General features: G+C 44.6%; 2 protein-coding genes across 2 annotated transcripts in view; both read left to right on the forward strand.

The window, feature by feature from the left end:
• LOC310725864 (uncharacterized protein) overlaps positions 1 to 11450 on the forward strand; it is a 35195-nt gene extending 23745 nt beyond the window's left edge. The window contains exons 7-11 of the mRNA XM_083540954.1: positions 2506 to 2763; positions 2839 to 2945; positions 8742 to 8954; positions 9222 to 9440; positions 11039 to 11450. Coding sequence (XP_083397080.1) covers positions 2506 to 2763; positions 2839 to 2945; positions 8742 to 8954; positions 9222 to 9265 — 622 coding nt within the window. The 3' untranslated portion in view covers positions 9266 to 9440; positions 11039 to 11450. The remainder of the gene's footprint in view (positions 1 to 2505; positions 2764 to 2838; positions 2946 to 8741; positions 8955 to 9221; positions 9441 to 11038) is intronic.
• The window catches only part of LOC310725889 (uncharacterized protein), a 537758-nt gene that overhangs the window by 182794 nt on the left and 337937 nt on the right, over positions 1 to 17027 (forward strand). The window contains exon 2 of the mRNA XM_083541007.1: positions 12271 to 12764. Coding sequence (XP_083397133.1) covers positions 12271 to 12764 — 494 coding nt within the window. The remainder of the gene's footprint in view (positions 1 to 12270; positions 12765 to 17027) is intronic.

Genomic DNA, 17027 nt, shown 5'->3' on the forward strand with positions numbered 1-17027 from the left:
TTCTTCTTCTTCTTCTTCTTCTTTCGGCTTCTCCCATTAAGGAACACCATAGCAGAGCATGTCTTTCCTGCATGTCTTTCCTCAACACATCCATAACCCTTCTCTATGGTCTATGGTATCTCACCTCCCTCACCTTGTCTCCAAAACGTCATACATGTTCTGTCCCTCTAATAAACTCATTTCTAATCCTGTCCATTGTCATCCCTCCCAACGAAAACCTCAACATCTTCAGCTCTGCTACCTCCAGCTCCACCTCCTGTCTTTTACTCAATGCCACTGTCTCTAATCCATACAACATCTCAGGTCTCACCACAGTCCTTTAAACTTTCCCTTTCACTCTCACAGATACTCTTCTATCACAAATCACTCCTGCTATCACTCTTCTCCACCCACTCCACCCTGCCTGCACTATTTTATTCACTTCTCTAACACACTCTCCATTACTTTGCACTGTTGATCCCAGGTACCTGAACTCCTCCACCTTCTCCACCTCTTCTCCCTGCAAAAAAAAAACAAAGTAGCAATATAAACTGTCCGAAAACTTATGTACTACCCTTAAAAAGAGCATCAAAAAACAGAGAGCAGGCGAAGGGAAAAAACAAAACAACAAACCAGGAGCCGGGCAGAGGAGACCGGAAGAAGACAGAAAAAATAACAAACAAACGTCCAAAACCGGCAAGAGAAAAATCAAAAACTGCTGGCTGAAATCCGGAAAAAAAAAAGAGAAATACAAAGTGAAAGCAAAAAATAATCCACAGGGAAAAAACGGCAAGAAAGTCCCAAAAACATACGAGAAGCCAAAGGACAATCAGGCAAGGGATAAATGGAGCCGGCGTCTATTTATACACACAAAAGATGGCTGCCGCACCGGAAGCGGAAGTTGGATTGCCGGAAGTCCGCGCGCCGTCAGCTGACAGCTTTATCATCTCCACACCATCCAACCTTTTCTCTCTCTCATTTTCCTTGTTCATCAGCTGTTTAAAATTCTCCCTCCATCTTCTCAACACACTCTCTGTCAGGCGTAAGTGAGCGAGGCGGAAGCCGAGGCACAGCAAACAGACTTTAATGCACACTAAACAAAAGCAAACGTAGAAAACATGGAAACACACCCAGAGTCCAAACACAAACAATAACGGACAATGGAGTGGTGTGAGTGAGGCGTTTATATGGCTGTGAGGGTGATGAGGAACAGGTGTGTGGAATCAGTATGATGGCGAAGCGCTCCGGGCGGGCGGGGCGCGCACCGGAGAAGAAGCAGGGTGATCCCTGACACTCTCCTCACTAGTCAACACATTTCCATCTCCATCATTTATTGCTCTAACTTGCAGCACATCCTTCCCAGCTCGGTTCCTCTGCCTGGCCAATCACTACAAATCCTTTTCTCCTTCCTTAGTGTCCAACTTTTCCTACAGTTCCTCATATGCCTTTTCTTTGGCTTTCACCACATCCCTCTTCACCTGCTGCCGCATCTCCTTGTACTCCTGCCTACTTTTCTCATCACTCTGTCGATCCCAATTCTGTTTTGCCAACCTCTTTCTCCTTATGCTCTCCTGCACTTCCTCATTCCACCACTACGTCTCCTTGTCTTCCTTTTTATTTCCAGATGTTACACCAAGTACCTTTCTAGATGTCTCCCTTATTACTTCTGCAGTAGTTGCCCAATCATTCAGCACCTCTTCCCCACCACCGAGCTCCTGTCTGACCTCTTCCCTGAACCTCACACTACAGTCTTCCTCCTTCAGTTTCCACCATCTTATTCTTCTTTCAGTCCTCACTCTCCTCCTCTTCTTCTTCGCCTCCAAAACCATCCTACAGACCACCATCTGATGCTGTCTAGCTACACTGTCCATTACTGTGGAGTACTTACTGTACTCTTCCTTCAGAATCACCCCTACACCATTTCTCTTTCCATCCACACCACGATAGAACAGTTTAAACCCCCATCCAATGTTCCTGGTCTTTCTCCCTTTCCACTTGGTCTCCTGAACACACAACATCTCTTCCTTTCTCCTCTCCATCATATCAGCTCCCTCTCTCCCTTTACCAGTCATAGTACCAACATTTAAAGTACCAACCCGAACCTCCACTCTCCTCCACTTCTCCTTTCCCTGCTGTCTCTGTAGACGTCTTCCTCCTCTCCTTCTCCTCCTTTCGGCCAACAGTTACCAAATTTCCACTGGTACCCTGTTGGTTAACGATACCTGTGGTGGTCGTTGGTAGCCCGGGCCTCGAACGATTCGGTATGAACTTCTGATTCGTGATCCGCATATTTGATTTGGGACATGTTTCATGCTGGATGTCCTTCAGAACAGGCCCATCATATTTAAGTAACCTGAGTTGTGTAACACTAATGACTGGGTTGAATCATTTAAATGTGACAAATGTGCAAAATAAAAATCCGGAAGGGGGTGAATACTCTTTTACAGCACTGTATGTAATTAGTGTACATAATTTACAGAAATCACTAACAATATTATACATTGCTTTTCTTTTTTTTACTAATAGCCTTGTAAACATGAAAAAAGCCACCCAAGGAGTGGTGGATGCAGACCACATTCCACCAAAGAATTGCTTTCGGCAACTCTATAATAAGAATAAATCAGATCTGGAAGACTTAAAAGAAAAAAATGTGGCACTCTATAATTTAGTGATGAGCATGAAAAATGACAATAACGGAACCAAGCTGATTTGCATGAATACACTGTACAACGATCATCACTGTGCACTGACCAGCAGGAACAGCAAGGAGGCCATAGCATGCAGGTATCAACACAATACTGATCTATACTCTTTTCAAGTTTATGCCATGTTTACATTTGTTGTATTTTTGTTTCTCAGATCTTTGCTGGCAGAAACCATGAAAAGTGGAGATATGGAAAAAGTATTGAAGCTGTCATTAATAATGGCACACCCTGGAAGCTCAAACAGTCTCCGGACAGATAATAGTATGTTTAATAATAATTGTTTATAACAATAATGAGTGGTGTTTATGATAGAATTGAACATAGATATCATTGTAATGCACATGTAGGAACTAGAAACATGTAGTGCACTAAGATATACAGCTTAAAATACATTTACCTTAAAATACATACAAAAACATTTAAGACGGAAACATGTCATTTTAGTGCAGATCATCTGTAGACCATTCTTCTTTTCTAAAACTACAAACATGAACAGACATACAGCACATCTATAAATAAACATGGATAAAGGAGGAGCAAAGAGAGAAACTGCTGAACATGGGAACAGAAATACAGCAACAAAACATATCTTATTCTCCATAAACAGATCTGATTTGGTGTGTTGTTGTCCCTGTGCTCAGAATTGTATCTTTCTGGTTCTGTCCCTGCACTGCACTGTGATTCTGAACTGAACTCTGGATTCCTCTCTAACAGACTGTAATTAGACCCTGGACTTCCTCACTACAGACTACAGACTGTAATTAGACCCTGGACTTCCTCTTTAACAGATTGCAGGGTTTCCTGAGACAATACAACATGGCATGTTTGTAGGAAAAATGTGACCATACCTTCAGTGAAGTTAAGCGTTAGATGCATCACAAGGACAATGTAATACTGCACTACTTACTGTGAATGAGACTCTCAAATAGTTCTATAGGAAGAATATATGTTGGAAAGGATCAAACAATCCCCAGACTTAAACTAGATCGAAATGTTGTAGAATGAACTGAAGAGCAATAGTTTTAACTCTGGAGTTGCTGTAAACTTAAACATAAATCCTGTTGCAATAATTTTCTCCTCGAGCATTAAATACATTTCAGGTTCAAGGGTACAATGTTTTTGTGATATGAATATTGTGTATGTGATGTAGTGAAATGTTTCATTAAGCCTGTTGCTTCATATTCCTGCATCATCAAATTTATTAATTCATAAATTTAATAATCAAATACAGTATGAGTTTAGTGTGAACTAGCACCTGTGGAGGAGTGGAGGGCGGAGCCAAATGAAACAAGTGGTAAGAGTACACCTGCAGCTGATACGACTAATCAGTGCTCTCTGCAATGATGATAAAAGGAGGGTGAAAAGGACACTGAGTGAAGGTGTGTTGATCCTTGACAGTGTGCAGGTTCCCAGGTAGATGTAGAGAGAAGATTTGTGGGACGTGAGTGTGTTTGTGTTGTGGTGTGAGATTAAAGGAAGGAAAATAACTGGTCAAAAGTGATGAATGAAAATAAAAAGAAAGGTCTGCTTGGTGAACCATCGCCTGTCTTCTCTTTCTTCCAACCTGGAACCAGTGAACTTGTTACAGTGGCTTTCCTTCCCTTGGATCACGCCGGGGCTCACACACACACACACACACACACACACTCACGGATCGGCACGCCTTTCCTCTGTGTTAACCTGTACACTCTCGCTGTCCACCCGTACACACTCGCTGTCCACTCAGGTGGGTGGGGAAACACTGGGTGGGAAAACACACTTCATCCACCCTCACCCTCAGCACTGGAGCTCCCCAGGGTTGTGTTCTAAACCCCCTGCTGTACTCACTGTACACGTATGACTGTGTGGCCACTTCCAGCTCCACCACCATCATCAAGTTTGCTGAAGACACTGTTGTGGTGGGTTTGATCTCCAACAACGACGAGACGGCCTACCTACAGGAGGTTAAAAACCTGGAGAGATGGTGCCAGGAGAACAACCTTCTCCTGAACGTCAGCAAGACTAAGGAGTTGATCGTGGACTTCAGCACAAAGCAGGAGCAGTCATACCAACCGCTAAACATCAGCTGGACCCCAGTGGAAAGAGTGGACAGTTTCTACAGGTTCATCTACAGCACACGGTGCCAGATCAGAGCCAGGAAGATTATAAAGGACCTCAGCCATCCCAATAATGGACTCTTTTCTCTGTTGCGGTCAGGGAAACGCTTTCGCTCTCTGAAAGCGAACACAGAGAGAATAAGGAGGAGCTTCTTCCTGCAGGTTATTCGGAGTTTAAATCAGGAAACACCCAGGATCTAAAAACTGGCCCACTCTCTCCATCATCACACTTCCTCTCTGTACATATCTCACCTTTCGCACCACGACACTTTAATCTCTGGACTTGCACAGCACAGTGCACTTTATATTTAATACCACACCATACCGCACACGGACACTTTAAACCACACCATACCGCACACGGATCTTTATCTTTATCTTTACATATTCTTGTTTTTAATTTTATATAGTTTTTATACTTTATGTATCACTTTTCTTTTTTATTTTGTATTATTTTTTCTCCCTATCCTATTCCCTCATGCCAGACAGTCATAATAAGCATTTTACTGCAAGTCGTACCCTGTATGTATGTGTATGTGAAATAATATTTTATTTGATTGATTTGATTTGACTGGTACACACTCGCTGTCCACCCGTACACACTCTGTCCACCCATATACACTCTCTGTCCACCCGCACACACACTCTGTCCACCCGTACACACTCTCTGTCCACCCGTACACACTCGCTGTCCACCCATACACACTCTCTGTCCACCCATATACACTCGCTGTCCACCCGCACACACACTCTGTCCACCCATACACACTCTCTGTCCACCCATATACACTCGCTGTCCACCCGCACACACACTCTGTCCACCCATACACACTCTCTGTCCACCCATATACACTCGCTGTCCACCCGCACACACACTCTGTCCACCCGTACACACTCTCTGTCCACCCGTACACACTCGCTGTCCACCCATACACACTCTCTGTCCACCCGTACACACTCGCTGTCCACCCATACACACTCTCTGTCCACCCATATACACTCGCTGTCCACCCGCACACACACTCTGTCCACCCATACACACTCTCTGTCCACCCATATACACTCGCTGTCCACCCGCACACACACTCTGTCCACCCGTACACACTCTCTGTCCACCCGTACACACTCGCTGTCCACCCGTACACACTCTCTGTCCACCCGTACACACTCGCTGTCCACCCATACACACTCGCTGTCCACCCATACACACTCTCTGTCCACCCGTACACACTCGCTGTCCACCCGTACACACTCTCTGTCCACCCATATACACTCGCTGTCCACCCGCACACACACTCTGTCCACCCATACACACTCTCTGTCCACCCATATACACTCGCTGTCCACCCGCACACACACTCTGTCCACCCATACACACTCTCTGTCCACCCATATACACTCGCTGTCCACCCGCACACACACTCTGTCCACCCGTACACACTCGCTGTCCACCCGTACACAATCTGTCCACCCATATACACTCTCTGTCCACCCGCACACACACTCTGTCCACCCGTACAAACTCTCTGTCCACCCATACACACTCTCTGTCCACCCATTTACACTCGCTGTCCACCCGTACACACACTCTGTCCACCCGTACATACTCTCTGTTCACCCATATACACTCGCTGTCCACCCGTACACACACTCTGTCCACCCGTACATACTCTCTGTTCACCCGTACACACTCACTGTCCACCCATACACACTCGCTGTCCACCCGTACACACACTCTGTCCACCCATACACACTCTCTGTCCACCCATATACACTCGCTGTCCACCCGCACACACACTCTGTCCACCCGTACACACTCTCTGTCCACCCGTACACACTCGCTGTCCACCCGTACACACTCTCTGTCCACCCGTACACACTCGCTGTCCACCCATACACACTCTCTGTCCACCCGTACACACTCGCTGTCCACCCGTACACACTCTCTGTCCACCCATATACACTCGCTGTCCACCCGCACACACACTCTGTCCACCCATACACACTCTCTGTCCACCCATATACACTCGCTGTCCACCCGCACACACACTCTGTCCACCCATACACACTCTCTGTCCACCCATATACACTCGCTGTCCACCCGCACACACACTCTGTCCACCCGTACACACTCGCTGTCCACCCGTACACAATCTGTCCACCCATATACACTCTCTGTCCACCCGCACACACACTCTGTCCACCCGTACAAACTCTCTGTCCACCCATACACACTCTCTGTCCACCCATTTACACTCGCTGTCCACCCGTACACACACTCTGTCCACCCGTACATACTCTCTGTTCACCCATATACACTCGCTGTCCACCCGTACACACACTCTGTCCACCCGTACATACTCTCTGTTCACCCGTACACACTCACTGTCCACCCATACACACTCGCTGTCCACCCGTACACACACTCTGTCCACCCATACACACTCTCTGTCCACCCATATACACTCGCTGTCCACCCGCACACACACTCTGTCCACCCGTACACACTCTCTGTCCACCCGTACACACTCGCTGTCCACCCGTACACACTCTCTGTCCACCCGTACACACTCGCTGTCCACCCATACACACTCTCTGTCCACCCGTACACACTCGCTGTCCACCCGTACACACTCTCTGTCCACCCATATACACTCGCTGTCCACCCGCACACACACTCTGTCCACCCATACACACTCTCTGTCCACCCATATACACTCGCTGTCCACCCGCACACACACTCTGTCCACCCATACACACTCTCTGTCCACCCATATACACTCGCTGTCCACCCGCACACACACTCTGTCCACCCGTACACACTCGCTGTCCACCCGTACACAATCTGTCCACCCATATACACTCTCTGTCCACCCGCACACACACTCTGTCCACCCGTACAAACTCTCTGTCCACCCATACACACTCTCTGTCCACCCATTTACACTCGCTGTCCACCCGTACACACACTCTGTCCACCCGTACATACTCTCTGTTCACCCATATACACTCGCTGTCCACCCGTACACACACTCTGTCCACCCGTACATACTCTCTGTTCACCCGTACACACTCACTGTCCACCCATACACACTCGCTGTCCACCCGTACACACACTCTGTCCACCCGTACATACTCTCTGTTCACCCATATACACTCGCTGTCCACCCGTACACACACTCTGTCCACCCGTACATACTCTCTGTTCACCCGTACACACTCGCTGTCCACCCATACACACTCGCTGTCCACCCGTACACACACTCTGTCCACCCGTACATACTCTCTGTTCACCCATACACACTCGCTGTCCACCCGTACACACACTCTGTCCACCCGTACATACTCTCTGTTCACCCATATACACTCGCTGTCCACCCGTACACACACTCTGTCCACCCGTACATACTCTCTGTTCACCCGTACACACTCTCTGTCCACCCGTACACACTCTCTGTCCACCCGTACACACACTCTGTCCACCCGTACATACTCTCTGTCCACCCGTACACACACTCTGTCCACCCGTACACACTCTCTGTCCACCCGTACACACTCGCTGTCCACCCATATACACTCGCTGTCCACCCGTACACACACTCTGTCCACCCGTACATACTCTCTGTTCACCCGTACACACTCGCTGTCCACCCATACACACTCTGTCCACCGTGCACACTCTCTGTCCACCGTGCACACTCTCTGTTCAGTGATCTAGCTGCTCTCTTCTTCTTGGTGTCTCTCTCCCCACAAAACTGTTGTCGTTCCCTGTTTTATCTTCTTTGCCGGACTGAAACAGGGCACACTGATTATTTGATCAAATGCAGGTGTTTGTCCGGCTCTGCCCTCCACTCTGAGACCGGCACCAGCCCACACACCCGCTGCCACAGTAAGACACATCCATATCATTTATACCCATACTTACCTAACCAACATGATTCTCTATGTTACTTCATTTCAGATAAAAAAAGGGAGACATCACATTTCATGGACACATACTACAAGCCGGGATTTAAAAATGTTATAAATAAATATGCTGAGAAGAGTCTGATCAACGATACCCAGAAAAATAATCTGATGGAGTGGGTGGACAACGGCTCTTATACAGATATGAATACAGTGGAGTATAAACAAATTCAAAATGAAATGCAACGAACCATGACGGATTATCAGGGTAATTTATTACATCATTAGATCACTTCATCTTTGCTAATGTTTTGCTTTTTCAAATTAATTATGCAAAAGCTCACATACTTTGTAAAACCAAAAATGGAAACTTTACCTGTGTTTAATTTGTCTTTGACTCTTACAGCACATACAGATTTACATTTATCAGCAGTCGGGATATAATTGAAATTTACACTTACACTGAGTAGTTGAGGCTTAAGGGCCGATATGTATATTTACGCCTGATGAGACTAATCATTGTGCTCTGTTTCAGTGTCCGGCGACGCCAATAAATTGAAGAGAGCCCGAGAAGAGTGAATGTTCTGGAAGAGAAACAAAACACCAGAGCAGGAATGAATGAAAGATAAAGTAAAGCTCTGCCTGGTGAACCATCACCTGTCACCTCTTTATTCCAATCCGTTACACGTATATTCTTAATAAACTCATGCATGTACATAATGTCTGTTTATATGCATGGGTTATTAGATATACAGTTATGTTCAAATAATAGCAGTACAATGTGACTAACCAGATTAATCCAGGTTTTTAGTAAATTTTTTTATTGCTACGTGACAAACAAGTTACCAGTAGGTGCAGTAGATTCTCAGAAAACAAACAAGACCCATCATTCATGATATGCACGCTCGTAAGGCTGTGCAATTGGGCAATTAGTTGAAAGGGGTGTGTTCAAAAAAATAGCAGTGTGGCAGTCAATCACTGAGGTCATCAATTTTGTGAAAAAACAGGTGTGAATCAGGTGGTCCCTATTTAAGGATGAAGCCAGCACTTGTTGAACCTGCATTTGAAAGCCTGAGGAAAATGGGTCGTTCAAGACATTGTTCAGAAGAACAGCGTACTTTGATTAAAAAGTTGATTGGAGAGGGGAAAACCTATAAAGAGGTGCAAAAAATTATAGGCTGTTCAGCTAAAATGATCTCCAATGCCTTAAAATGGAGAGCAAAACCAGAGCGACGTGAAAGAAAACGGAAGACAACCATCAAAATGGATCGAAGAATCACCAGAATGGCAAAGGCTCAGCCAATGATCAGCTCCAGGATGATCAAAGACAGTCTGGAGTTACCTGTAAGTACTGTGACAGTTAGAAGACGTCTGTGTGAAGCAAATCTATTTTCAAGAATCCCCCGCAAAGTCCCTCTGTTAAAAAAAAGGCTTGTGCAGAAGAGGTTACAATTTGCCAAAGAACACATCAACTGGCCTAAAGAGAAATGGAGGAACATTTTGTGGACTGATGAGATTAAAATTGTTCTTTTTGGGTACAAGGGCCACAGACAGTCTGTGAGACGACCCCTAAACTCTGAATTCAAGCCACACTACACAGTGAAGACAGTGAAGCATGGTGGTGTAAGCATCATGATATGGGCATGTTTCTCCCACCATGGTGTTGGGCCTATTTATCGCATACCAGGGATCATGGATCAGTTTGCATATGTCAAAATACTTGAAGAGGTCATGTTGCCTTGTTGTTTCAACAAGACAATGACCCCAAACACACTGGTAAATGAGCAAAGTCTTGGTTCCAAACCAACAAAATTAATGTTATGGAGTGGCCAGCCCAATCCCCGGACCTTAATCCAATCGAGAACTTGTGGGGTGATATCAAAAATGCTGTTTCTGAAGCAAAACCAAGAAATGTAAATGAATTGTGGAATGTTGTTAAAGAATCATGGAGTGGAATAACAGCTGAGAGGTGCCACAAGTTGGTTGACTCCATGCCACACAGATGTGAAGCAGTTTTAAAAAACTGTGGTCATACAACTAAATATTAGCTTAGTGATTCACAGGATTGCTAAATCCTAGAAATAAAAATGTTTGTACAAAATAGTTTTGAGTTTGTACAGTCAACGGCATACACTGCTATTTTTTTGAACACACCCCTTTCAACTAATTGCCCAATTGCACAGCCTCACGAGCGTGCATATCATGAATGATGGGTCTTGTTTGTTTTGTGAGAATCTACTGCACCTACTGGTAACTTGTTTGTCACGTAGCAATAAAAAATATACTAAAAACCTGGATTAATCTGGTTAGTCACATTGTACTGCTATTATTTTGAACAATACTGTATAACAGAATGAAGTATATGTTGAGTATGAAGTATATTTGCTAAATTTAGAACAAATCAGAATGGAATATATGTTTATGTTTGTGTGTGTAAACATCTACATTTAATCTTTATTATAACATAATCCTATTAATCCACCTAATAAGTCTCATTTTACTGATATTTCACCAATTTACTATTTTGTCACGATCATGACTGTTTTATAACCGAAACAAAACACCTTTTTTGTTTTCTTTGTTCCTATTGTATGATTTTAGAGGTCAGCTTCCTGTCTGATGCTGAACTCACCTTCTTATAAGATTCGGCATGAATAAAGACAGAAAAGGCTTTCCTCGTGAAGATGTTTCTTTTAATTTTATGCCTATTTTAAATCATTGGAACTGGTTAAAAAATAAACAGCTCTTTTGCTGACTACTGCTACGAAACACAGTGACTGAATCATTTTTGAAGTTAATTTCAGTTTAAAGTTCCTGCGAGTCTGGTGATTTAGATGAACATCTCTTCTGTCGTCTTTCTGCCATCTAGTGGCCAAATATTAAAACAGCGTGAGCTTTAGAAAAGTTTAGAATTCACTCTACAGATGCAGCTCACCATAATTTCATAATACTATATTTAGTAATACATGTTATGGAAAATATAATTTTTCTAAAAGATTCGATTTTAAAATACAAGAATAATGCAAACGATAAAAGAGAATAATAACTACAAAGTTTTACTTAAAACTTTAAACTCAATATAAGATTTTTTACCAATTTATTTACAGGTAATCGTTCGTACAAAATTATTCTGACTGATCTGTACAGAAGGAAGTCGTTCAAAAAGAGTTGTTTATAGTTGTTGTTTAGAGACGAGTCACTTGGAGACAGTTGTGTAGAATGCAGTTCCCTTTCATTAGTGAACTGGAAAATAATCATTACTGTGCTCTGCTAGCGTGATGAGGGAGGCAGCTAGAAAGGTTCTTGGTGTGACATCTGGAAATAGAAAGCAAGACAAGGAGACGTGGTGGTGGAATGAGGAAGTGCAGGAGAGCATAAGGAGAAAGAGGTTGGAAAAACAGAAGTGGGATCGACAGAGTGATGAGAAAAGTAGGCAGGAAAACAAGGAGATGCAGCAGCAGGTGAAGAGGGATGTGGCAAAAGCCAAGGAAAAGGCGTATGAGGAGCTGTAGGAGAAGTTGGACACTAAGGAAGGAGAAAAGGATTTGTAGCAATTGGCCAGGCAGAGGGACCGAGCTGGGAAGGATGTACTGCAAGTTAGAGCAATAAAGGATGGAGAGGGAAATGTGTTGACTAGTGAGGAGAGTGTGTTGAGAAGGTGGAGGGAGTATTTTGAGCAGCTGATGAACGAGGAAAATCAGAGAGATAGATGTTTGGATGATGTGGAGTTGGTAAAGCAGGAAGTGGATAGGATTAGTAAGGAGGAAGTGAAAGCAGCGATTAAGAGGATGAAGAGTGGAAAGTCGGTTGGACCAGATGACATACCGGTAGAAGCATGGAGATGTTTAGGAGAGATGGCAGTGGAGTTTTTAACCAGATTGTTTAACAAGATTCTGGAAGGTGGGAGGATGCCTGAGGAATGGAGAAGGAGTGTGCTGGTACCGATCTTTAAGAATAAGGGAGATGTGCAGACCTGCAGTAACTACAGGGGAATTAAGTTGATCAGTCACACCATGAAGTTATGGGAAAGAGTAGTGGAAGCCAGGCTGAGAGAAGAGGTGACCATCTGTGAGCAACAGTATGGTTTCATGCCGAGGAAGAGCACCACAGACGCATTATTTGCTTTGAGGATGTTGATGGAGAAGTATAGAGAAGGACAGAAGGAGCTGCATTGTGTATTTGTGGATTTAGAGAAAGCGTACGACAGGGTGGAGAGAGGAGTTGTGGTATTGTATGAGGAAGTCAGGTGTGTCAGAGAAGTATGTGAGGGTGGTGCAGGACATGTATGAGGACAGTGTGACGGCAGTGAAGTGTGCAGTAGGTACGACAGACTGGTTCAGGGTGAAGGTTGGACTGCATCAAGGATCGGCCCTGAGCCCTTTCCTGTTTGTAGTGGTGATGGACAGGTTGACGGACGAGGTCAGACAGGAGTCTCCCTGGACTATGACGTTTGCAGATGATATTGTGATTTGTGGTGAGAGTAGAGAGCAGGTTGAGAAGAGCCTGGAGAGGTGGAGATATGCGCTGGAGAGAAGGGGAATGAAAGTCAGTAGGAGTAAGACAGAGTACGTGTGCAGTGGAGTGGTGCGGTTGCAGGGAGAAGAGGTGGAGAAGGTGGAGGAGTTCAGGTACCTGGGGTCAACAGCGCAAAGTAATGGAGAGTGTGTTCGGGAAGTAAAGAAAAGAGTGCAGGCAGGGTGGAGTGGGTGGAGAAGAGTGACAGGAGTGATTTGTGATAGTAGGGTATCTGCAAGAATGAAAGGGAAAGTTTATAGGACTGTGGTGAGTCCTGAGATGTTGTATGGATTAGAGACAGTGGCATTGAGTAGAAGACAGGAGGCGGAGCTGGAGGTAGCAGAGCTGAAGATGTTGAGGTTTTCGTTGGGAGTGACGAGGATGGACAGGATTAGAAATGAGTTTATAAGAGGGACAGTGCATGTAGGACATTTTGGTGACAAGGTGAGGGAGTTGAGATTGAGATGGTTTGAACATGTGCAGAGGAGGGACATGAATTATATTGGTAGAAGAATGCTGAGGATGGAGCCACCAGGTAGGAGGAAAAGAGGAAGACCAAGGAGGAGGTTTATGGATGTGGTGAGGAAAAACATGCAGGTAGTTGTTGTGAAAGAGGCAGTTGTAGAGGACAGCGGGGGATGGAGACGGATGATCCGCTGTGGCGACCCCTAATGGGAGCAGCCAAAAGAAGAAGAATATAATTAATAATCTTTTCCTCTGTTTTCTCAGGGTCACTATTCCTGTGTAAGTTCTCATTTAATTAGCAGAGTCGGTACTAAAAAAACACTGAAATTTTTTCTAAAGCTTTGGAACTTCTGTTTTATGAATTGTTCTTTGATTTCCTCCACTTGTGATTTTTTTATCCATCTATCCATCTATCCATCTATCTATCTATCTATCTATCTATCTATCTATCTATCTATCTATCTATCTATCTATCTATCTATCGTTCTATCGTTCTTTCATCATTTATATAATTTATAATTCCTACTTGGTAAAAACGATTACAATGTGTGTATTTATATGTATAGTACTTTCGCAGCCATATGATATTCTTCCCCAAACTGTTACCAAAAACTTGGATTCATACAATTATATTGGACGTCTTTGAATGTGGCAGCATGAAATTACAAGAGATAAAACTTGTTCCAGCATCACAATGTCCCTGTGCACAAAGCCATCTCCATGAAAATCTGATTTCCATGGGTGGAAGTGGAAGATCCCCTACTAACTGCCTTGTAACTGAATCTCCACAGATCTCCACTCCAAAATCTAGTGGAACGTCCTCCAAGAAGAGTGGACATTATTATATATACATAATCTGTTTCACAATTTCAATTTCTCATCTATCAAAGACCAACATTTCAGCCATTTACATATGCCTTTAAATGTTAAAATAAAATAAAAATGTGTGTGTGTGTGTATATATATATATATATATACACACACACACATATAAAATGTCCATGAATTGTATAAAGCTATGAACAGTCATTCTTTTACACCATGCATCATAGTGAGCTTCAGTGTGGACACCAGGGGGTCCCAATCAGACAAACTCCAACAATATACAGAGAGAAGTGGGACTGATCACTCCAGAACTCAATGACACACATGAATTAAACATTATAAGTTTACGTGAACATGTTATAACTAGTATAATGTTTATAGCAGTAGGGTTAACAGTGTGTGTAAGGGTTGTGTGTGTGTGTGAAGGGTGTGTGGGGTCGTTCAAATTTCTGTTGGCTTTGCGGATGCAGTGTTTGGTGTAAATGTCTGTGATAGCTCTCCTAAGTTCCACAACCATCTGTGGTTTTGTCAACATTTAGAGACAGGTTGTTGGCTCCACACCAGTTTGTTAACTGTTCCACCTCCGCTCCATATGCTGACTCATCGTTCTTGCTGATGCGACCCACCACAGTTGTCTTATCGGCAAACTTGATGATGTGATTCGAGCTGTGCATTGCTACACAGTCGTAAGTCAGCAGAGTGAACAGCAGTGGACTGAGTCCTGAGGGCCCCAGTGCTCAGTGTGGTGGTGCTGGAGATGCTGCTTCCAATCCAGACTGACTGAGGTCTCCCAGTCAGGAAGTCCAGGATCCAGTTGCAGAGGTAGGTGTTCAGGCCCAGTAGGCTCAGCTTGTCAATCAGATGCTGAGGGATGATGGTGTTGAATGCTGAGCTGAAGTCTATGAACAGCATTTGTACATATATGTCATTGTTGTCCAGGTGGGTGAGGGCATCGTCAGTGGAATGGTTTGGACGATACGCAAAGAATGTAGAATTCTTTGGCATGGAGACAATGGTTGTTGTCTTGAGGCAGGTAGGAACAACGTTGCTGCTCAGGTAGATGTTGAAGATGTCAGTAAAGATATCCACTAGCTGTTCTCCACATTCCCTGAGCACTCTGCCTGGAATGTTGTCTGGTTCAGCAGACTTCCGTGATTTAACTTTGCATAGAGTTTTCCTCACTTCAGCTGTGGGGGGGTGGTCATCCACGCCTCCACATTGTTCTGTACCTCAAACCAGTCGTAGAAGTCGTTTAGCCATCTGGAAGGGAGGCATCACAGTCACAAGCAGGTGAAGTTGTGTTGTAGTTCGTGATCACCTGGTTGCCCTGCCAGATGCGCTGGGTGTCTCCGCTGCCCTGGAAGTGGTCGTGGATTCTCTTGGCATGTGCGCACTTCACCTCTCTGATGGTATGGGACAATTTGGCCCTTGCTGTTCTTAAGGCTAACTTGCTTCCTGCCCTGAAGGTGGAGTCTTTTTGTTTCATTAGCGCATGCACTTTTGTGGTCATCCACGGCTTGCACTTGCTGATGTAGCTGGTCACTGATGATGTGTACTCCTCTAAGTTGACAGAATCGCCATTAGTTGCAGCATCCCTAAACATGTCCTGAAGAGCAGAGGAGGCTCTTGCTGGCCAGGTTTTCACCTGTTTCAGAACCAGGTTAGAGCGTCTGATGAACGGTCTGAATGCTAATCAGCATAACAGAGATGTGGTCTGAGTAGCCGAGGTGGGGGAGGTCTGTGATCCAGGATGTTTTCCCCTCTCGGTGCAAAGTCCACAGGTTGATTGAGTTTAGAGGGCACAGTCCTGAATTTCGCATGATCAAAATCTCCAGCGATAATAAACGGTCCGTCAGGGTGAGCATTCTGCAGGTCGCTAATAGCTCCATAAAGCTCACACAGTGCATCCTTAGCATTAGCGCTGGGGGGAATGTACAGTCCAACTGTCATGGCACGCATTTATTTGTTATTTTCTTAGCACCATCTTATGGCGGTTTGTGTAAGTCAAGTCAAGTCAAATTTATTTGTATAGCGCTTTTCACAACAGACATTGTCTCAAAGCAGCTTTACAGAAAACAACAGTGAAGGTGAATGGTGTGCGTTTGTCCCTGATGAGCAAGCCGTGGCGACAGTGGCAAGGAAAAACTCCCTTAGATGATATGAGGAAGAAACCTTGAGAGGAACCAGACTCAAAGGGGAACCCATCCTCATATGGGTGACATCAAAAGTTTGGTCATAAATCTTTCAACAATACAGAACAATTTGTGATCATCATAGATCCAGCATCAGCTTCTCCATGCCAGGGCCTTTAAACACTCGGCATCTACTTCTCCATGATCATCCATAGGTCCATAATCTTCACGAGGTGGGACGTGACTGGAGCTGGCCAAACCTCAGGATGCCTCGGGATGGGGAGAGAAAGAGAAGCAGTGGAGAGGAATTAGCGTAGCTGCTGTTCATGATATTAACAGCAAAAGTTGATAATGTGCATGTAATCATATATTCTAGAGCACAAGGTTGTGATGTGATGTGTGTG

The sequence above is a fragment of the Silurus aristotelis genome (assembly GCF_946808225.1).
Source record: "Silurus aristotelis genome assembly, chromosome: 5".
Taxonomy (NCBI): Eukaryota; Metazoa; Chordata; class Actinopteri; order Siluriformes; family Siluridae; genus Silurus; species Silurus aristotelis.